Source organism: Benincasa hispida, chromosome 1 (genome assembly GCF_009727055.1).
Source record: "Benincasa hispida cultivar B227 chromosome 1, ASM972705v1, whole genome shotgun sequence".
NCBI lineage: Eukaryota > Viridiplantae > Streptophyta > Magnoliopsida > Cucurbitales > Cucurbitaceae > Benincasa > Benincasa hispida.
This window is the reverse complement of record NC_052349.1, coordinates 42,515,693-42,538,936: the sequence shown is the minus strand read 5'-3', so window position 1 is coordinate 42,538,936 and position 23,244 is coordinate 42,515,693. Positions and strand designations below refer to the sequence as shown.

The 23,244-nt window shown below is 34.0% G+C and overlaps 1 protein-coding gene across 1 annotated transcript; it reads left to right on the top strand.

Annotated features, from left to right (window-relative positions):
* Positions 1-22,056: 22,056 nt before the first annotated feature.
* LOC120077438 (uncharacterized mitochondrial protein AtMg00810-like) lies at positions 22,057-22,827 on the top strand. Its single transcript, XM_039031320.1, has one exon. It carries the CDS (start codon positions 22,057-22,059, stop codon positions 22,825-22,827), a length of 771 nt encoding a protein of 256 aa, XP_038887248.1.
* The last annotated feature ends 417 nt before the right edge of the window (positions 22,828-23,244 follow it).

Here is a 23,244-nt window from a genome sequence, read left to right as displayed (position 1 = left end):
CATTGCTAGTTTACGAGGACAAGGATATGATGGAGCAAGTAATATGCAAGGCCAGTTCAATGGATTGAAAGTACTTATTTTGAAAGAAAATAAATGTGCTTTTTACATTCATTGTTTTTCTCATTAACTTCAATTAACTCTTATAGCTACTACTAAAAATTATGTGGAAATTGCTGGTATAATTTACAATTTTACAAATGTGGTGAATGTAATTAGGGCATCAACAAAACTTTGAGATATTCTACGAGAGAAACATATAATGAAAATTTTATAAGCTTTAAATAATTGTGAAATATTAAGTAGTTGAGGATTAAATCAGGAGATAATGATTAAATAACCAAGAGATACTCGATAGGGATCACATTCTATACTTTAACAAGTTTTATTACAATGCTCTCTTCAGTAGTTGATGTACTTGAGACAATTATGCAAGGTGGATCAAATTCAGAACAAAAATATGAAGCGAAGACTCTAATAAGTTTGATTCTATCTTTTGACTTTGTTTTCATATACATTTTATGAAAATTATCTTGGGAATCACAAATGACTTGTTTTAAGCATTACGAATGCAATAATTTAATCGAAATTTGTAAAGAAAGACTATAAAAAACAAGAGAGTGTGATTGAGATTCGTTGTTGAGTATAGTTTCTTATTTCTGTCATAGCCATGATATTGGAATCCTTAAAATTGATGACCTATTTCTAATCAAGGATGAAAAAGTAAAAAATCTCAACCAGTTACAAATTTACACCACTTACGTGTTGAAGTTTTCTATATCATCATTAATATGCAACTTCAAGAATAATCGTTTTACTGAAACAAATACTGAATTACTTCTCTGTGTGGCATGTCTAAATCTGAGTAATTCATTTATTTCTTTTGATAGAAAAAAACTTAGTCAACTTGTTCAATTTTACCCAAAAGACTTTTTAGCTATTGAACTCTCTATGCTTGAGAATCAATTTCAAAATTATATTATTGATATGCATTCAAATATTGAGTTTGTTGAGCTAAAAAGCATATGTGACCATGCAGTAAAAATTTTCCTGACGTATAAAGACAAGGTCTATCCATTAGTTTATAGATTACTCACCTTGGTGTTGATTTTACCTGTTGTCACAGCTATTGTAGAGAAAACATTTCCTACTATGCATATTGTGAAGACTCGATTGCATAATTGAATGGGAGATCAATGAATGAATTTATCTTATAGTCTATATTGTAAATGATTTATTTGATAAGTTAGATACTGAAGTTAATCATGGCTCGATTTCAAAACATAAAAATTCTTAGAGAGCAATTGTAATGTACTGAATTAGTTCATTTATAAAGTTATAAATACTTGTTTACATTCATTTATAGATACATTTTGTAACGACCCGACCCCCTAGGACTTAGGTCAGGCCGTTACTAAAATAAATGCATGCACAGGATTTGAAACGACGCTCAGTTATATTGAAATAAATGCTAAATGGACAAGAGAAGTTCAAATGTCATTTATTAAATGCAATTGTTAAAACAATAATAGGATACTCATAATTCACAAAGACTATTAAAAGTAAAAAAAAAAAAAACAATCCTTAATAATAAGTTTCAAACAATAAAACTAAACATTAAGGGAAAATAAGGACTCTAAATTTCATAATGCGGAAGCGTAAAAACTAGTCCCAGTGGCATGATCACGAATTCTACTGCGCCATCGCCGGTGCATCTCTACTTTTACCTGAAACATCAACATAAGAAAGAATGAGTATGAAATACTCAGTAAGTAACCCCACTACTAGGGTCAGGCTAGGCATCTATATCCTCTAGATGCCTACCCCTAGTGGAACATATAAACTGCTCTAGTCCTCATGGAACACATATATACATGAAAAACTTATTTCTATCCTACTGTAGTTGAGTATGTCCACTACCTCTAGTAAGTTCCGTACGACCCACAACCTCTGGTGAATCCCAAAGAAAACACAATCTCTTACATACGCATGGTTATGCATACACCTCTTTCATATACACATAAACTCACTTAATGTGTACCTCTTTCATACACATGGTTACTATAAACCTCTTTCGCATACACACAACCCACTGAAGGTGTACCTCTTTCGTACACCTAGTTAAGTATACAGCTCTTTCGTATACACCTAACTTACTAAGTATGTACCTCTTTTGTACATCTAATTATGTATACACCTCTTTTGTATACACATAATCCACTAAGTATGTACCTCTTTCGTACACTCCAGACCCTCTCTATAAATATAGGTATGCGTATCTCTTTCGTACACATGATCAGGCATACACCTCTTTCGTATACGCAAAACCCACTGATTATTTACCTCTTTCGTACACCCCAGTACCTTCTAGGTATGTATCACTTTCATACACACTAACCCTAGTACATCTCTTTCATGTACTAGTGCCCTTGGACATGCATTACTTTCATGCAATCACATAGTCTAGAAAGGAAAGGAGATTTTATCTAACTTCATATTACATATAACATTCATCTAATCATAAATCCTCTAAAATCTCCTCATCGTCAACCTCATGTTAATTAACCTCAACATACATATTTAATCTAGTTTTAAATGAATCAACTGTAGCACATCACTTTCATGCACTAAATCATGTAAACAATGCAGTGTTCGGGATTTCGTAATATATCATACAGTCCACACATTCTCATAATAAATTGCATAACCATATAGGTCAACAAATGTCTAATGTTCATTTAGCTTTAAGGCACTCCAATAGGAGTACTACTTAACTCATAATTTAAGGGTGATACTCAATCATCATTTAATATAACTCATAAAAGTCCAAATCAAGCTCATATGTAATCATATTTCGACATATTACCACATGCTCATATATCCTTAATAAGCAGTCCATCCAACCTCAAAACAATAAAAAAATATTCAAAGAAAATTTGCTAGGATCCCTCAATGTTAAATCTATAGTGTATCGCCTGGCACAACAATGATTCCAATAGTAAGATTACTTACCTCAAAATTGGTCACAAATTTTAGTCCACACAATTAATCTTCTTATAACCTTTGGAAGACTTGAATCAACCAAAAATGTGGATTAGTTCAAAAGTAGTTCCAAAACTCCCAAGAAAAAGTTCCAATCTAAACAAATTTAATAATAATGGTTAGGGTCTTAAATTCCAACAATCTCAAATAACTTCAAATAATCTTAGCCCAAATATGTTCTTTGAATCCAACGACAACCTCACTAAACACAAAGGCTCAACAACCGAACCAAACCAACAACAATATGGTAGCAGGGTCTGACACGTGCTTTAGATGAAGGAGGTCGTTGGCTCAATCGATGAACGACACAGGCAAATGGTTGGAGGAGCAAACCGGCGACGGCCGCGAAACGACCAGGGTGATGTGCAGTGGACCTGGTTCATGCACGAGGACCGACGCAGTTGAACTAGAGGGAATCCGGCACACTTCGGCTGGCGTCGACGGCAACAGTTCGAGCACCAGCGGTGGATGTCTAGGCTAAGGGCGGCGGCTGGTCGCACGATTGGCTGAAGGCGCGGCGTGAGTGCTAGTGGCGGCGGGGTCTGAATCTGAGTAGAGAGGGAGGTAGCGGCGAAAGGAATTTTTGGGTAGTGAGAGAGCGGCTCGTGTGAGGAAGATAGGGATGGATTCTTTCTTTTTATTTTAAAAATAATAATAATAATAACTAAAAAGGAAAAGTATAATTATACTTAAATCATTTCCTTAATCCATTTTATACTATTTATTTCTTTTCTTTTTCAAAAGAAAATTAATTCTTGTCATTAATTTTCAAATTGAATTTCAAAATTGAATAATTTTCACATCAACACTTATACTTCAAATCCAAAATTCCAAAAATACACTCCAATAACAAAATTACTGAAATCATATAAAAAGTGAAAATTCGAGGTGTTACATTCTTCCCCCCTTAAAGAACTTTCGTCCTCGAAAGTTCATTTCTGAGAAAAAGTAAAAAATAATAAAAATAATAAAAAAAAAACTCTTGCATTGGGATAACGAAAAATGCATGGCCCCTTATACTAACTAAGCATAGAAAAAAAGGCAGGCAAACAAAGTCTTAAACAAACCTAGACTGTCAAGGTCTAAAATGTAAATTTATCTATCACTACAGTGTCCGACCTCTCCACCTCATATCAGGTTGAGGCACTGATCCTATTCCATTGCTGCTGTCCACTTGAACCCACCTGATCTTGACCTGAAGGTTGATCCCTACCATCTGTAGTGCTTCTACAAGGACACTCATATGCCATATGCCTTTTCTGTCCACAACGATAACACACCCCTGCTCCAGCCAAGCAACGACCCCAGTGATGTTTTTCATATGAGTTACAGATCGGCTTTTCCTCTTTAATAGTTACAGGTTTCTTTTGCTGATATTCAAAAGTCTTCTGGTCTGCTTTCCTTTTCTGACCTGTGGAGGTCCCAATCCCGAGCAACCTCCTGTAATCCTCTCCCACCTTGGAGTCAGCATCAATCCTCACGGCAGCCCGCAGTGCCACAGCATACATCTTGAGGTCCAAGGCATGCACCATGCCTCGCAGTCCACTTCTCAGACCCTGGATAAATCTCTCGGTCCTTGCTGCCTCGGTGGCCACTAGCTCAAGAGCAAAATGAGACAACGTCTTGAGATCCAAGGCATGCACCATCCCTTGTAGCCCGCTCCCCAAGCCTTGGATAAATCTCTCGGTCCTTGCTGCCTCGGTGGCCACTAGCTCAAGAGCAAAATGAGACAGCTTATCGAACTCTTGCTCATATTCCTCTACCGACATAACGCCCTGCTTTAAGTTCAAGAATTCTACCTACTTATTGTATCAGGTGTTGGCCGAAAATTACTTCTCATAAAAGCGTTCCTTGAACTGTTCCCAGGTTGCAAGTTCACCTCTAATATCGATAATCTTTTCTACCAAACGCCACTAGATTGCCGCGTTACCAGTCAGCATGAAGACTGCGCATTGCAGTTTGTGCTCTTCTGGGCACCTCATAAAACGAAATATTGTCTCGATAGATGACAACCACATTTCTGCCTTGGTGGGGTCCCCTAATGATCCATCAAAAGGGCGAGGGTCATACTTCCGGAAATCCCTTAAATGTTTGGCCTCGAGAGACAGGCGCTACGTGTCCTTGTGCTCTTCTGGGCACCTCATAACGGCTCAGGTGGCACCGGTTCCTCCTGAGCCTGGGTCTGGGCAGGCTGTCCTGCCATCGTGCTACAGATCAGTTCCTGCAGTTTCCCCATCAGAGCGGTTGCAACAGCTTCACTAATTCGAGCTTTCATTGCCTTTTCATCCACTTGGGTCACAGGCGGAATTGGCGCCGCCAGAGCAGTTTGACTACTCTCCGTTCTCTCTACTTGCATTTCTTCTCTAACTGTTTTTCTTGTTCCAGGTTTAGGTGCCATGTCCTGTCATGAACTCATACATTAACTATCTTTGGGTATTTCTCAGAAATCATGCATTTAAAATACTATATCACTATTCTCATATATGCATTGAAACTTTCATTAGTAGAACGTACCTGACGATGACGAGAAATTCGTTACTGGCCACAGGGACTATCTAGACTTACGTAGTAAGTCAGTCTACAAAACCCAAAACATGAGCTCTGATACCAACTGTAACGACCTGACCTCTATGACTTAGGTTAGGCTGTTACTAAAATAAATGCATACATAGGATTCGAAACGACGCTCAGTTATGTTGAAATAAATGCTAAATGGACAAGAGAAGTTCAAATGTCATTTATTAAATGCAATTGTTAAAACAATAATAGGGTACCCATAATTCGCAAAGACTATTAAAAGTATAAAAAAAAACAATCCTTAATAATAAGTTTCAAACAGTAAAACTAAACATTAAGGGAAAATAAGGACTCTAAATTTCATAATGCGGAAGCGTAAAAACTAGTCCCAGTGGCACGATCATGAATTCCGCTGCGCCATCGCCGGTGCATCTCTAACCTTACCTGAAACATCAACATAAGAAAGAATGAGTATGAAATACTCAGTAAGTAACCCCGCTACTGGGGTCAGGCTAGGCATCTTTATCCTCTAGATGCCTACCCCTAGTAGAACATATAAACTGCTCTAGTCCTCATGGAACACATATATACATGAAAAACTTATTTCTATCCTACTGTAGTTGAGTATGTCCACTACCTCTAGTAAGTCCCGTAGGACCCACAACCTCTGGTGAATCCCGAAAGAAACACAATCTCTTACATACGCATGGTTATGTATACACCTCTTTCGTATACACATAAACTCACTTAATGTGTACCTCTTTCGTACACATGGTTACTATAAATCTCTTTCGCATACACACAATCCACTGAAGGTGTACCTCTTTCGTACACCTAGTTAAGTATACACCTCTTTCGTATACACCTAACCTTACTAAGTATGTACCTCTTTCATACATCTAATTATGTATACACCTCTTTCGTATACACATAATCCACTGAGTATGTACCTCTTTCGTACACCGCAGACTCTCTCTATAAATGTAGGGATGCGTACCTCTTTCGTACACCCTAGTACGCTCTAGGTATATATCACTTTCATACACACCAGCCCTAGTACATCTCTTTCATGTACTAGCGCCCTTGGACGTGCATTACTTTCATGTAGTCACATAGTCTGGAAAGGAAATGAGGTTTTATCTAACTTCATATTACATATAACATTCACCTAATCATAAATCCTCTAAAATCTCCTCATCATCAACCTCATGTTAATTAACCTCAACATACATATTTAATCTAGTTTTAAATGAATCAACTGTAGCACATCACTTTCATGTACTAAATCATGTAAACAATGCAGTATTCGGGATTTCGTAATATATCATACAGTCCACACATTCTCATAATAAATTACATAACTATATAGGTCAACAAATGTCTAATGCTCATTTAGCTTTAAGGCACTCCAATAGGAGTGCTACTTAACTCATAATTTAAGGGTCATGCTCGATCATCATTTAATATAACTCATAAAAGTCCAAATCAAGCTCATACGTAATCATATTCCGATATATTACCACAAGCTCATATATCCGTCATAAGCAGTCCATCCAACCTCAAAACAATAAAAAATATTCAAAGAAAATCTGCTAGGATCCTCAATGTTAAATCTATAGTGTATCGCCTGGTACAAAAGCAATTCCAGTAGTAAGATTACTTACCTCAAAATTTGGTCAGAAATTTTAGTCTACACAATTAATCTTCTTACAATTTTTGGAAGACTTGAATCAACCGAAAATGTGGCTTGGTTCAAAAGTAGTTCCGAAACTCCCAAGAAAAAGTTCCAATCTAAAAAAATTCAATAATAATGGTTAGGGTCTTAAATTATAACAATCTCAAATAACTTCAAATAATCTTAGCCCAAGTATGTTCTTTGAATCCAACGACAACCTCATTAACACACAAAGGCTCAACACCAAACCAAACCAGCAGCAATCGATGGCAGCAGGGGTTGGGCAGTGCTTTAGATGAAGGAGGTCGTTGGCTCAATCGATGAACGGCACAGGCAGATGGTTGGAGGAGCAAACCGGCGACGGCAGCGAAACGAGCAGGGCGATGTGCGGTGGACCTAGTTCGCGCACGAGGACCGACGCAGTTGAACTAGAGGGAATCGATGGCGGCACACTTCGACTGGCATCGACGGCGACAGATCGAGCACCAGTGGCGGACGTCTGGGCTAGGTGCGGCGGCTGGTCGCACGATCGCCTTAGGGCGCGGCGCGAATGCTAGCGGCGGTGGGGTCCGGATCTGAGTAGAGAGGGAGGCGGCGGCGGAAGGAATTTTTGGATAGTGAAGGAGCGGCTCGTGTGAGGAAGATGGGGATGGATTCTTTCTTTCTTTTTATTTTAAAAATAATAATAATAATAATAATATTAATAATAATATACACTAGAAAGAAAAGTATAATTACACTTAAATCATTTCCTTAATCCGCTTTATTCTTGTCATTAATTTTCAAATTGAATTTCAAAATTGAATAATTTTCACGTCAACACTTAAATTCCCACACTTATACTTCAAATCCAAAATTCCAAAAATGCACTTTAATAACAAAATTACTGAAATCATATAAAAAGTGAAAATTCGGGGTGTTACACTTTCTTTGCATATAGTATCTCTTATATAAAATTTCTGGTTCTACCACTACAAACGTTATATATTATATACCATTTGAACTATGTTGGTTTTGAATTTTATACTCTAATTATATTTCAACTATATATATATAGCCCGAATAATTTTCTTCTCAAGCTAGTCGACTCCATATCATTTTTAAAACTACGTCGTTGTGAGAGGTAATAAATAAGAGCATACGGATATATTTGAAATTTCCGAAAGCGTGTATGTACAAGACGTGGCATTGAGATTGACTAAGGACTTTTAAAAAATCATGGATAAAGTTACACGTAATTTCTAATCACACGTGAAGTTTAGGTTAGTTTAATTTAAACGAAATTGATTTAATTCCATTAGATCTGCTGTGGGGTCCACACTCAAAATAGAATACAATGTGAATGACCCACCAAAATGGATCCAATCCAACTCAACCTCCCCCACCGACATCCTTCAGTAATAACGTCGTTATCTTTCCGTCCAAGTTTCCTCGCTGGACATTACTACAAATTTTCACCTCTCCAATAAAACTTTTACCTTTCTTTCATTTTCTCACGATAAATTTATTTTTTCATTTCTCCTCTTCTACTTCCTATCATTTTTTTAATTCGTACGATGTCCTAAAAAATCATGCAAAAATTATATTTAACCTAACTTTAAGTTAGTAAATATTTTGGAAATTTGTTTTAAATAATGAAACTGATAAAAGTGTTTTTAATAAGGATGTTAAAAAAATGAATGACTCGAAAAAATTCATCAATCCAATCCAATTCGTATAGTTTGGATTGGTTTATCAACTCTTTTAGATTAGGTTGAGTTCATATAAATAAAAATTTTATGGGTTAGATTGGTTTATAGGTTCAGCTAAAAGAACCCAAACTAACCCGAATCAACCCCAATTTATTATAAACTTTAAAATGTATATTTTTTTTTACTTATGATATAAATAGATTTACATATTTATTTTAATTTTATTTAATTTCATTAGTTTTTATTGGATAATTTATTCTCCAACCATTTCTAAAAATAGTTCTTTTAGCGCTTTGGAAAGATATTTTACATTATATAAATTGAAATTGAATTTTTAATCTTAATTCAATATATAAAAATAATTAAATAAAATTTTTACATAATTAATGTTTTACTTTCTTTTAGAACACAAATTTAAATAAATGACCCAAGTAATCCAAACCAATCCAAGTGCTTCATTGTTGGGTTGGATTCGGTTGGATGTATTTTTTAATGAGAATTATTTGGATTGAAAAAATTTACCATCCGGATAATTGGATTAGTCTAAAAAGTCATTCAACCCAACCTAACCCAACTCACAAACATCCCTAATTTTTAAATATAACAAAATACCATCTATCAATGATAGACATTGATAACATTGATAAACATCTATCAGTGTCTATCAGTAATAAATAATAGTAGTCAATCAGTGTCTAGCGATTACTGATAGACAGTGATATTTTGTCATATTTGTAAATATTTTGATTCATTTTATTATATTTGAAAACAACCCAAATATTGTGCTTGCTCTAATTTTTCACACTTTTTCATTGCTCGTCTCGTTGTGTTTTCTCTTCTCTTTGACACTTCTTCTTCTTCCTAACTTCTCTCGACTGTCACGACGACTAACCTAACTGTTCCACCCTAGCAAGAGAGCCTTCCCATTTCTGATTATTTTTTTTTTTGAATTTGAAATTTTTCTAGATTTGAAGTGAAGGGAGAAGAGATAGAGAGAGAGAGAAATGAGAAAATTTATAAGCAAAGAACAAGTAGATCTAAAATTTATGTGATGGGTTGGTTTCTGAACAAAGTGCGAGAGGGATGGAAGGCAACATTCAACAACAGAGAAGAGGTGGGAGGCAATGAGAGAAATGAAAGGTCGGGGTGACAGGAGAAAATAATAATAGTAAGGGCCATTTGAATTGACTTTGAAAAAAAAACGTTTTTCCTTTAATTTATTTATTTATTTATTATAAAAATAGATTAAAATATATTTTGTTACCAAATATTCCAATTTCTTTCCAAATAACTTATTTTTTAAATTAAATGTTTGATATGTATTTCAAACATACTCTAAATATTTACTAATGCAAGCAAAAATTTATATAACCATACTTTTTATAATCAGGTTAAATATCATTTTGACTTAATATTATTATAGTATATGTACTTTAAATTTTGTTATATTTTAGACTATATAATTTCAAATGTCCAATTTTAGTTTGTGTAGTTTCAATAAATCTTAAAACTGATGAGTTCCTATAGTATTAGTTTTTTTTTTTTTTTTTAAAGATTTAGTCTCATTAATATTTCTTATATAAATTATGATATTTAATCAACTCCAAAAATTCTTTATAATAATTAAATTTGAGATTTATTGAGAATATAATAACTAAATTTAAATTCATTGAAAATACGATGACTAAAGTTAAATAATTGGAAATGTAAGGATCAAAATGAAATATATATGCCAAATTACATCTACCAAAATGATTTTTTGACCTTCATTTTTTTCTTTCTAAAAATGTTAACATGCTAATTTCTTCTCAAATTTTTCATCTTTTATTCCAATAATTCAGCATTATAAATTATATTCATTTTGTTTAGGACTAAAGATAGGAATTTGAGTCTCTGATCTTTTGGTTAAAAACATATGACTTATGAATTATACTAATGTTGACAATTTAATTTTAGTCTCTATAACTTTAGGGGAAAATGGTTTAATCATGAATTTTAGTGGTGTTTGCTCAACAACATGAGTTGAGTTGAATTGGTATTACCAACTCAATGTTTGGCCTACCAATTTTAAATGTTGGTGGAGTTGAATTTATATATTCTACCAAATCACCCCAACTCATACCTCAACTCTCCATTCTTCTAATGTTTTCAGTGGCTCTACTCATCGACCGTTGTTCGTAGTTACCGCTTCGATACTCTCATAATCACCTCTGATAACATCTATGACAACCAATTTTGGAACTCCAATGAACTAACTCTGATAATTACCTTCGTGCGACCAACTCTAGACTCCGCAACCACCTATGATTACGAACTCTAGCAAAAGTCACATTCGATGATCAAGTTCAATGACCACCTTCGTGTGAGCAACTCTGGGCTTCGACCAACCACCTCTGACAACAAACTCCGGCGACCAACTCCAATACCACCTTCATGCAACCAATTTGGAGTTCCAACAACCAATTCTGACTAAAAACTCTGATGAAAATCATTTTCGATAGTCAACTTTGATAAACACCTCTGGTTATTATAAGATAGATGACTATTAAAGTATGTTGTAGGATTGTTGATAATATAAATAACAGTAGTTTGTCTACATTAAGAGCAATATATTTATATGTAGAACATTGTAAAACATACTTTTATTTAATTGAATTTACATATCACATGAGTGTTAAGAATATTTGGAAAATATGTATGCAGATGAAGAGTATATAACATATTATTAAAAAAAAAACCCATTAAATTGATTTTTTTTCCTGAAACATTTTATGGCAAGAATTAGTGAAAATGAAGAGTTCTTCTTTGATGATCTTTCAAATTTTGAGAAATGAAAGTAGAGTCATTGAAGAAATGAGGTGACATTTCCATTGGCTGCTAAGATAAAAGAGAAGATTCAATTAAAAGAAATTCATGACAAATGAAAAATACAAAGCAGCAAGAAGAAAAAGAAGAAAATGATGATGATGATGAAATTCTTGGAGAAAAATTAGAAATCAAAAGTTTTTATTTCTTTTTGATTTCCCATTTTACTGCAAAATAAAAGATATAGTGGGTTAATTATTTTTTATTATAGAAAATAATAAAAGAAAGAAAGAAAAACTTTAAAAGATTTAAAAAAATTGTAATTTATATTTTATTCAAACAAAGATGTGTAGAATTATTAAAAAAAAATTTAAAACAAAAATAGTAATCATAAAAATAAATTATTTAGGGTTAAAAAAACTACATCAAATATTTTAGATATATGAAGTCAACTCTACACTCCAAACACAAACATATGAACTCAGTCCAAATAATTATTTATTGGTCTATCCTGACCAACCCTTACATTTTTAATAAGTTAATTCAATAGAAACTTGACATGGAAAACTTTACGTTTGTTTCATTAATAAATATTTCACAAGGACAACTTTTCATTGGTCTCATTAATAAATATTTATATCGACACGTGTGTCGGTTAGCTTTCAAATTTTTATATACATTTTTTAGGAATAATTTTATATACATTTGTTAGGTAGAACTTTTATATACATTTAGATTTATATTAAATTGCTGATGAAAATTAATTGTAAAGGCTCCAAGGATTCTTGATGGAAAATTATGAAACTAAAAATCGAACATCTATAAGTTTGAGGGAGCCAAAATAAAATGAGTTAATACACGAAAAATGATTAAAACCAAAATTATATATAAATACCAATTTAATTGAAAAATTATTTCAAATAGTAAAACTATTGAAAATATTTACCAGATATAGCAAAATTTTAGAACTATCAATGATAGACGTTGATAGATACTGATAAACTTCTATCAGCGTCTATCAATGCTACTGATAGATACGAATAAAAGTCTATCAGTATCTATCAGCGTCTATCATTGATAGTTCTAAAATTTTATTATATTTTATAAATATTTTAATTTACTTTTCTATATTTGAGAACATGTAATTTTCAAATCATTTCCTTCGCCTTCAATTTGTCATAAAAACTCATCGAGTTCTTGATATTAAACTTTATAAATCTTAAGATATTTGTTTCAAAGCTATTCTTTTTTCCAGTAGAAAAATTAGTTACCCAATTTAATACATGTGATTTGACACGTGATCGAACTTACAAGAAGTCACTTGAAATCTACTTTTAGGTAATTGATGACTAGAATGAATTTAATTTATATAATTATCCATTTAAGTACCATGCAAAAAAATTTACAAATTAACAAAATTTAGATTCCGTCTATCAATGGTAAACTATATTGCTAATAGAAGTCTAGAGCAATAGAGTCTATTAGTAATAAGAGTTTATCAATGATGGACTCTATCACTTATAAAATTTGTTATATTTGTTCTTCTTTAAGAAATTGTTATATACTTAATTATTAATCTTAAAAGTGCTACTCATTGTAATTACCTTTATTTTATATGTATACTTTAAATATGAACATAATTCTATTGGTTTATAACATTGGTAACTCTTTTGTAGGATTGAAATTTTAAAAAATTCACATTGTCTATAATATGAAATAAAGAAAAAAAAACATCTCTAACCCAATTAACTAGGGGTGTTCAAATGACCCGATAATTCGAACAACTGGACTACCCAATTCAAATTATAAAGGTTAGGTTGGGTTGAATTTTTTTATGTCTTTTTTTTTTTTTTGTTAGGTTGAATTCGGGTAACACTTTAAAAATTCGGGTTGACCTAACTCAACTTGAATTTTTAATATTATATATATAATATATATATATATATATAATAATATATATAATATAATATATATATATATATATATATATAACTTATAAATATTATAGCTCATATATATTTATGGAGTTTGTTTGAAGTTTGTAATAGATAGTTGGATATATTATATTTAACATTTGAGTTTTTGAAATTTAGTTATTAGTATATTTGTAAACAATTTAAGTATTTTAAGTTAATAAAAATTGTATAAAAAAATAAATAAATAATCCGATAATTCAACCCAATCAAATTCAAAATTTAAGTTTGGATTTAATTAGGTTGGATACTTAATTCAGGTTAGTCCACAAATCCCTCCAACTCAATCCAATTCATGTATACCCTACAATTAACCACAAAAATTTTATCATTAATTTGAAATGGAAATGAAGGAATAATTGTAAGAAAAAACTAAAAACTTCTATATATATTGTTCAATAATTGATGGATTGAACCACATCGACCACTAAAATGATGTTCAGATTGGTACTTTTTTTTTTTTTTTTTTTTGTCTTTGAATAATTATTTGATTTCTAGTTTTTTATTTTTAAAATTTAAATTTATAAACACTACTTCGACTTATAAGTTTCTTTGTGTTCTTATCTACTTTACATTAATTTCTTAAAATTAAAACCAACCAAAAATTTGAAACTAAAAAAATAAAAAAATATTTTCAATAATTTGTTTTTGTTTTTTAATTTGTCTAAAAATTCAAGTGTTTCTTCGATAAATTTGGAAATTGTAGTATGAAATTTAGAAGAAAACGAAAAGCAAATGTTGCATTTGGTAATATTTAGTTTTGGTTTTTGGTTATTTGGTTTCTTAATTTTTTTTATTGGTTTTTAGTTAGTTTTCTGATTTTTAAACACACAAAATCAAAAACATGTTTGGTAATTAATTTTTTCATTTTTAAAAAACCGAAAACTAAAATCATGTTTTATAATTACATTTTTTAATTTTTTGTTTTGAAAAATAAAATAAGTTTCGATGACTTTTCTATTTTAAAAACAATTCATCACATCTCCTGGTAGAGATGTATGTCTTTTGAGGGGAAAAAAATATATCTTCATTAAGAATGTTTCATTTATGAAAAAAACATAACTCTTATGAAGAGTTGTGATTTTCTCGAAATTATATATATACACTTTTCCAACAATTTTAACTTAAATCAATTTTGAAATTGTTTAAAACAATTTAAGATATTCTTAGTTATACGAAAAAAGAGAATTGAGGTGAAACTAAATATAAAACAACATTATTGCCCATTCAATTCATATAAGAAGTGGAAGAAAAATAAAAGTGAGATATAATTACAATTTTTGGGAAACCAAACCTAAGCATACGTGGGAACAATTAAGCATCCTATCTAACCGTACGGCCATTTTGTCTTTTTCTTGGTTCATTTCTGAAATTTCTTAAACATTTAAAAAAAAACACTTTTTAAATTAAAAAAAATATATATGGATATCAAATAACCTCAAAATTGTTACCAAAATATGTGGTAGCTGGAAAAAGAAAAGTTGGTGGGGGGATCCACCAAAATAAAAGAATGAAAATGAACATTTCCTAACACTATATAGAAATTATTATCCCCAACTGTTAGTTCAGACCACCAAATTTGAGCACATGTATCATTCTTTTTTTTAGTTTGAGCATCAATAATGTCTCATTTCATTATCATTCTATTTTTTGTTTTTGATTTTAAAAATCATGTATCTACTTTCTTTCATTTTCTTATCATGGTTGGTATTCATCTTAAATAGAAGAATTGCATTATTCGTCAATTCAAAAAACAAAAATAAATTTTTAAAAACGACTTTTTTTAGCTTTCTAATTTTGATTTGGTTTTTGAAAATGTGGACAAAAAAGTAGATATCAAAAACAAGAAATTTAGTGGTAGAAGAGATATTTATAGACTTAATTTTCAAAAACTAAAGAATGAAATAATTATCAAATAGATTAGGTATTCCACTCCCCGTTATCATTTATTTAGTCTAGGCATAATATCAGAAAAATGAGAGATTGAATTTTTTTTTATCACATATGTTAGTCCAACTCTAAAAAATTAAAGAACCATCCAGCAAATATTTCCAGGTTTAACATGCCTTGTAGATTGTTATATATTTTAAGGTTTAGCATTCCTTTTCCAATTGTTCCTTAGGATGACTCTCGAATTATGGATTCGATTTCTAAAGGATTCTTTTCTTTTGGTGTTGAGAATGAAGATTATGTTTTATTCATGTATATATGGCTCAGCGAGGTTGGTTTTAGGTTTTTCGTTCTTGATGATTTGTTGTGCTGTTTTGTTTTGTGCTTGTGCCTAAAACATAATTGTGCCAAATCCTGGGGATTGTGAGGGCTTGTTGCTGTTATTGATCTTGAGTGTTACTCTCGATCTCAGTGAGGTGAAGTGATGGTATGAAATCTCATAGTGGAGGCGATTGATCGCTTTTGCAATGATTTTAGTTTGAATTAAAATATAGAAAAATGAACATTTAATTACAGAACTATTAAAACTATTAGAGAGAAAGCCTTGTTGGTAAATTATGTGGACAAGTCAAAAAGTCAAAAGGAGACACCTCAGGTCAAGATTGACACATCACACAAGTAGGTCAATGGTGAAAATTGAGTAAAATTGGCATTTTTGTTACAGCCAATTTTCGATGATCGTTTCCCTCTTATTTTTTCCTTTTGTGATTGGTCCATGTGTCACTCTACTATTCATCATTCAATTCAATTTAATTATTAATTCTTTATTTTTATCTTTAAAATCTTAAAAGCGTAAAATATGTATAAATCAGGCTATTGTATCTTGAATGAAATACAGAAAAACACAGTTGCAATACAAAATTTTTCAACTAACATCTCAATTTCTATCTTGGTATCAAAGCTTTCATGGCAAACGCCACCACCGGAGCTATACCTATGGCATTAGAAACCACAAAATTTAGCATCCCGCCATTGAACCAGTTGCTCAACCAGATAACAAGTGTGAAGCTTGAACGAGGGAATTGAAGGAACCCTTATCAAAGAGTACCTATGAGCGGAAGTAAGATCGTTCCAAATTCATTATGACAGACATACCGCATTCACTAACAAACATACAAGTTATACATTTAACAACAAATTAAGACGTGCTTTTCAAACTTAAACAACAGAGGAATGACAGACATACCTCTTGAAGAACTTTTCTTCTTTGAACTCTCGCTCTCGTCAGGAGCGGCAACTCATGCAGTTGCTTTGATCGCCAAGCCTATCGTCCACCAAATCTCGTTGTCATCTACCACCGAACGGACTTCTCACGAACAGGTAGCAAGGAGAACACAACTACTCAGTAACCTCGGTATTCTCGGATTGAGAATCCATGAGGTGTGGGCTCTGTTGGATTTGGTAGAGAGAAGGAAACAACGATCGTTTACCACGACCAAGCAAGTGGAAGAGGTTTTATATCTATCGCATAGACGGGTTCTTGATCATTTAGTAAAAGGTACACGATCGTGTAGTAAATTGGGGTTGATCGTTTAGACAATCATTTAGGTAAACCACTTGGGTGCGCGATCGCCTAGAAAAGACTATACGATCATTTAGGAAATATGCACATGTTCACGATCGTTTAGGATAACTTGAGCTATCGTGTAGGCTCTCGTTTACTAGACGATGGGCAGTGTACTAAATCATGAAGCGATTATTCGATTTCCTTGCAAAATGAATACTATTTTCATTTTATCCTTTAGTTACGAAAATTGAATGTAACCTCCCACTATCTCGTGTGGTAATGGAGAAAAACCAACAATTATCTCATAATTGTTTAATTAAAAAATAAATATAATCATATTATATTTATAATCTATAGTTTAATATCACATCATATGCAACATATAAACCATGGTCCTTTTCTCCTCCACTAGATATAAATCATATTTATATTCTTTTCCTCCAATTAATGTATCTCATACATCATGTCAACTATATCATATATAATTGACCAGTTTAATCATATCATATATAATCAAACTCCCTCTTGTCAATTTGAACATTTCAGTCTGACCGAAAAAACTGATTCTCAACTTAAATCCATTGAGCTACCAAGGGGACCTTATGGACCTGTGGCTTGAAGCTCCAACAGTACGTGAATAGCTGACTAAACTCTTTAGCCATGAGATCCACCATTCGTTAACTGCCAGACATTCCACTAAAGACTGACAGTTGCACTCTTCTCACCACAGATATATTTCTGTGTCCATTAGATATAACCAATAAACAGTACGATAATCCTTCACAGATGCTCGTAAGTACAGCTAGGCCAATTTACAATTTTTCCCCTGTAGTTACATCTAACTCCTTAAGTACCACTGATCCCTCTAATGAACAATACAACATAGTTCTACTATGCGTGGATACCTCTCGGGCCATGAGAAGGTGTGTGGCACCACATCTTTCAAGCCTCAGAATCAGCCCTTAAGGGTGCAATCTATCTACTTACCCCTGCTTCGGGGAAGAAGTGAATTCCATCTTGTGTAGCTGAGTTTCCAGCTCCCCAATCAGACGAATCCCCAAAGTGGTAGGTTTGAGTCGGCAATCTGGCCACTCGCACCCATGCAAATCAAAAGACTGCCCTCAAAGGCAGGAGTTCCCAACTCATCCAGGATTGAGGTCATGTTACCTATGGTCATCCTAGTGAAATGAAGTCTTTGTCATAAACGGCATTATATAACAAGACTATTATACTTCGTGGTCCGATCTTATACAAACTCATTTATATAGGACGCCTCCCTCGCATGTCTCCACATGAATGATCATGATCTAACCATCTATAGCAAGTCACAACACTTGTAACTATTCTACAAAGTGGGCCACATCCGTAGCGTTACCAGGATAAGGTTTTCCTCTTATATCCATATACTACAGACCATTTTGGTTATCACTTAAGGCATGATCCACCTATATATCTCCATATACATGTAAGTTACAACGATAATCAGGGATCTTAGTTTATGGTTTGTGGTAAAGCAATTAAAACATCCATTTTTTCATAAACAACAGTGAAGAAAATATCATATATTATTACATCACAAGTGTTTGTTCGATATAGTGTTTACAAACTACAGGACCAACGAGAGTTTAGGGCATCAATCCCAACAAGAATTTCATGCTCTGGAAAACGTTGGCTCTTCCGATTCTAAAAGGCTACAAGCTCGAAGGCAACCTTTCAGATACTGCTCCATGCCCTCCCATGTTCATTTCCCAACCATGGACTGGAACCCCTGAATCAGGATTTGTTGCGGAAAACGCCCAATCTTCAAACCTGGGTGGAGCATCCAGCTCAACAGCTATCAAAGTCCTTAATCCGCAATATGAAGCTTGGCTAACTGTTGATTAGCTTCTTCTCGGTTGGCTCTATAACTCTATGTCTCTTGAGGTTTCCGTTCAGCTGATGGGCTGTGATAATGCTCGAGATTTGTGGAAAGTGATTTAAGCTCTATTTGAAGTTCAATCAAGTGCTAAGGAGGATTATCTAAGACACGTTTTCCAACAAACTCGCAAAGGCAACTTGTCCATGTCTGATTATTTGAAACTAATGAAATTACATTCTAATAATCTAGCACAAGCAGACAACCCAATTTCCCTTCACACTCTTGTTTCCTAAGTTTTACTTGGTCTAGATGAAGAATACAACCCCGTGGTTGTTGTGATTCAAAGCAAACCTGATATATCATGGCTTGATATGCAATCCAAGCTGTTGTCATTTGAGAAACAGCTGGAACATCAAACCTCATCCAAGGCTCTTACACTCAATCAATCTGCCTCTTTCAATGTAGCCCTTAATCGACCTACCTCTGTTCCTCAATCTTTTAATTAGGGCAACAATAACTCCACGAATTGGCAAAACTACAACAACTCAAAAGCTAACACCGAAAATCATGGGAGAAACACAGGGGTCGTGGCCGTGGCCGAGGAAATCACCCAACATGTCAAGTCTGTTCACGATATGGTCATGCTGCTAATGTTTGCTATCAGAGGTATAATAGGGAGTTTGTACTGAATCAACAACAGTCCAAGAGTCATAAAAACCAAGACAGCTCAGGACCTACTCGTACAACCTTTCTTACTTCCCAGAACACTAATCCTTTTATTGCTACACCTGAGACAGTGGCAAATTCCAATTGGTATGCAGATAGTGGCGCGATCAGTCATGTCACAACGGACTACAACAACCTAAACAATCCTACAGCATAGGTATTGATCGAGTTACTGTTGGTAATGGAGCCTCACTGGCTATATCTGCTGTAGGAAACTCTTATCTTACTGCAAATTCTTGTCAATTAAAATTACTTGATGTTCTGTGTGTGCCTGAAATTTCAAAGAATTTGGTTAGTATTTCAAAGTTAGCAAAAGATAATGTTGTATTTGTTGAGTTTCATAGTGACTCTTGTGTTGTTAAGGACAAGCTTACACACACACACACTTGTTAAAAGGAACACTTAATGGAGGCTTATATCAGTTAGAGGCTGCAGCAGTTGGAGCTGATTTGGAAAGAAGGGGGAGTCGTTTGCATAAGCCCTTGCATAAAAATAATGATTCTACTATTTTCAATATTGGTCTTAGTGTGGATGTGGTTGAGTCTATGGCCTTATGACATAAAAGATTAGGTCAACCATCATTAAGAGTCTTAAAGTCTATTCTAAAAGAATGTAATCAGTCAGTTTCAAGCAATAAAGAACATTAGTTTTGTGAATCTTGTCAACTAGGCAAAGCTCACTTATTACCTTTTCCCATTTCAAACTCTCGTGCTCAAAACAAGTTTGATCTTATTCACACAGATGTTTGGGGCCCTGCACCTATCATGTCTTCAAGTGGCTATAGATATTATGTGCTTTTCATGGATGATTACAACAGGTTTATATGGATTTATCCATTAAAATTGAAATTTGATACTTTGGCAGCCTTCCAACATTTTCTAAACATGATAGTCAGACAATGGTGGAGAATATGTTAAAATCCACCGTCTATGTCAAGAATTGGGAATTATCTCCAAGTTTTCATGCCTTCACACATCAGCACAAAATGGTCGTGCAGAAAGGAAGCATAGGCACTTAGTTGAAATGGGGCTCATTCTACTAGCTCAGGCATCCATGCCATTGCATTTTTTGTGGGATACCTTTCTGATGGCTTGTTTTCTCATCAATGGCCTTCTTACACCTATTCTCAATGGCTCCTCTCCTATTCAAACCATGCTTCAAAAGACTCTTGACATCTCCAAGATTAGGGCATTTGGCTGTACGTGCTTTCCATGCCTAAGGTCATATCAAACTCACAAATTTTAGTTCCACTTAGAAAAGTGTGTATATTTGGGGCAAGCTCTGTTCATAAAGGCCATCGTTGCCTAAACAAAGATGGTAGGGTATTCATCTCAACAGCTGTAGAGTTTCATGAAACTGATTTTCCCTTCTCTTATGGCTTTCAAGGCACTGTCTCCACTACTTTGCAAAGGCAGCACATTACTCAGCCAACAATACTTGTGTATTCACTACTTCCCAATCTGAGTCCACTACTTCAGGCCCTCCCTAATCCACAATCAGATTCACCCAATTCCAATACAACATCACATATCACTGCCAGTTTGCCCCCTACTCAGCAAAATCTACATAATATACCACTTCCTAATTCTTCCCATACTTCTTCGCCTAACCCAACATCAAGCTCTCTTGAGTGCCCAACCCAACAACCCTTGGTTGTTCCTATTGACCATCCTGATTTTCATCCAACTGATGCCGTGTCTACCCCAGCTGCCACCGCCCCTTCACCTACCACTTCCTCAACTCATACCAAAACCGTCTGCTCATTCTCACCCTATGATAACCAGAGCCAAAGCTGGTATCTTTAAACCCAAAGCTTGGCTTTCCTCCACTCACACTGACTGGACATTAACAAAACCAACAATCATAAAGGTGCCTCTTACAACACCTCAATGGAAGGCAGCCATGGATAATGAATATGAAACCCTTATGTCAAATAATACATGGCATCTTGTTCCTCCATCATCACACTTGAATGTTCTTGGAAACAAATGGGTCTTCTGGTTGAAGAAAAACCCTAATGGCAGCATTCAAAGATATAAAGTCGGATTAGTAGCGAAAGGATATCATCAGAGTCCTAGAATTAATTTCTTTGAAACTTTCAGCCCTGTTGTTAAACCAACAACTATTCAAGTTGTCCTTAGTCTTGCTGTTACAAAAGGATGGGCCCTTCGTCACTTGGATATCAATAATGCATTTCTAAATGGAGCTCTCACTGAGGATGTTTATATGCATCAGCCTGCTAGATATATCAGTTCTACACATCCAAACTATATATGCAAACTTGACAAAGAAATTTATGGACTTAAACACGTGCCATGAGTATGAAATACCATGCCTTGATTAGTTGGGGATTCAAGAACTCAAAAGCTGATACATCCTTATTCATTTTTCACTTTGGTAACTCTATTTTACTCCTGCTAGTCTACGTGGATGATGTCATTGTTACTAGTAATAATTCTCATTTGATTACAAAACTGATTAAATCCCTAGGTAGAAAGTTTGCTCTTAAAGACTTAGGTGCCTTAACTTATTGCCTTGGCATTCAACTTCACCATCTTGAGGCTGGCTTTGTAATAAATCAAGCTAAATATATTGAAGATTTACTTAGTAAGTTGAATCTCTTTGATCTTAATCCAGCTCTTACACCATGTACCATGGGCAAGAAGTTGTCAGCTACTGATGGGGTTCCATTATTAGACCCATATATTTATAGAAGCACTATTGGTGCTCTTCAATATCTCACTCGTACTCGGCCTGACATTGCATATATAGTGAATCATTTAAGTAAGTTTCTGAAAGCCCCTACAGACATTCATTGGCAGGCTACCAAAAGAGTACTCATGTATGTTAGTGGCATACGATACTTTGGATTACTCTTTGAACCGAGCACAAATTTGGATATCACTGCCTTTTCTAATGCTGATTGGGCATCGAATATTGATGATAGATGTTCAGTGGCTACCTATTGTATCTTTATTGATAATAACCTTGTCTCATGGTCATCGAAAGAGCAAACAGTTATGGCACGTTCCAGCATTGAGTTAGAATACCGAGCTTTAGCTCAAGCATCAGCTGGAATCATTTAGCTCCGACATTTGCTATTAGAAACCCAACTATTATCAGCTAGCAAACCCATTCTGTGGTGTGATAATATAAGTGTTGAAGCTCTCGCAACTAATCCGATATTTCATGCTCGTACAAAGCACATTGAGATCGATGTGCATTTTGTGCGAGATCAAGTTCTTCAAGGTAAACTTGATGTCCGGTATGTCCTCTCTTTGGATCAATTAGTTGATTGTCTAACAAAACTCCTTACACACTCCCAATTCTTCTGTTTACGGTCCAAACTCGGAGTCATTAATCTCCCCACGAGTTTGAGGGGGGATGTTAGAGAGAAAGCCTTATTAGCAAATTATGTGGACAAGTCAAAAAGTCAAAAGGAGACACCTCAGGTCAAGATTGTCACATCACACAAGGAGGTCAATTGTGGAAATTGAGTAAAA

What these genes read in the sequence shown, in the direction of transcription:
- LOC120077438 (XM_039031320.1), top strand. Translation starts at nt 22,057, where the DNA reads ATGAGTATGAAATACCATGCCTTGATTAGTTGGGGATTCAAGAACTCA.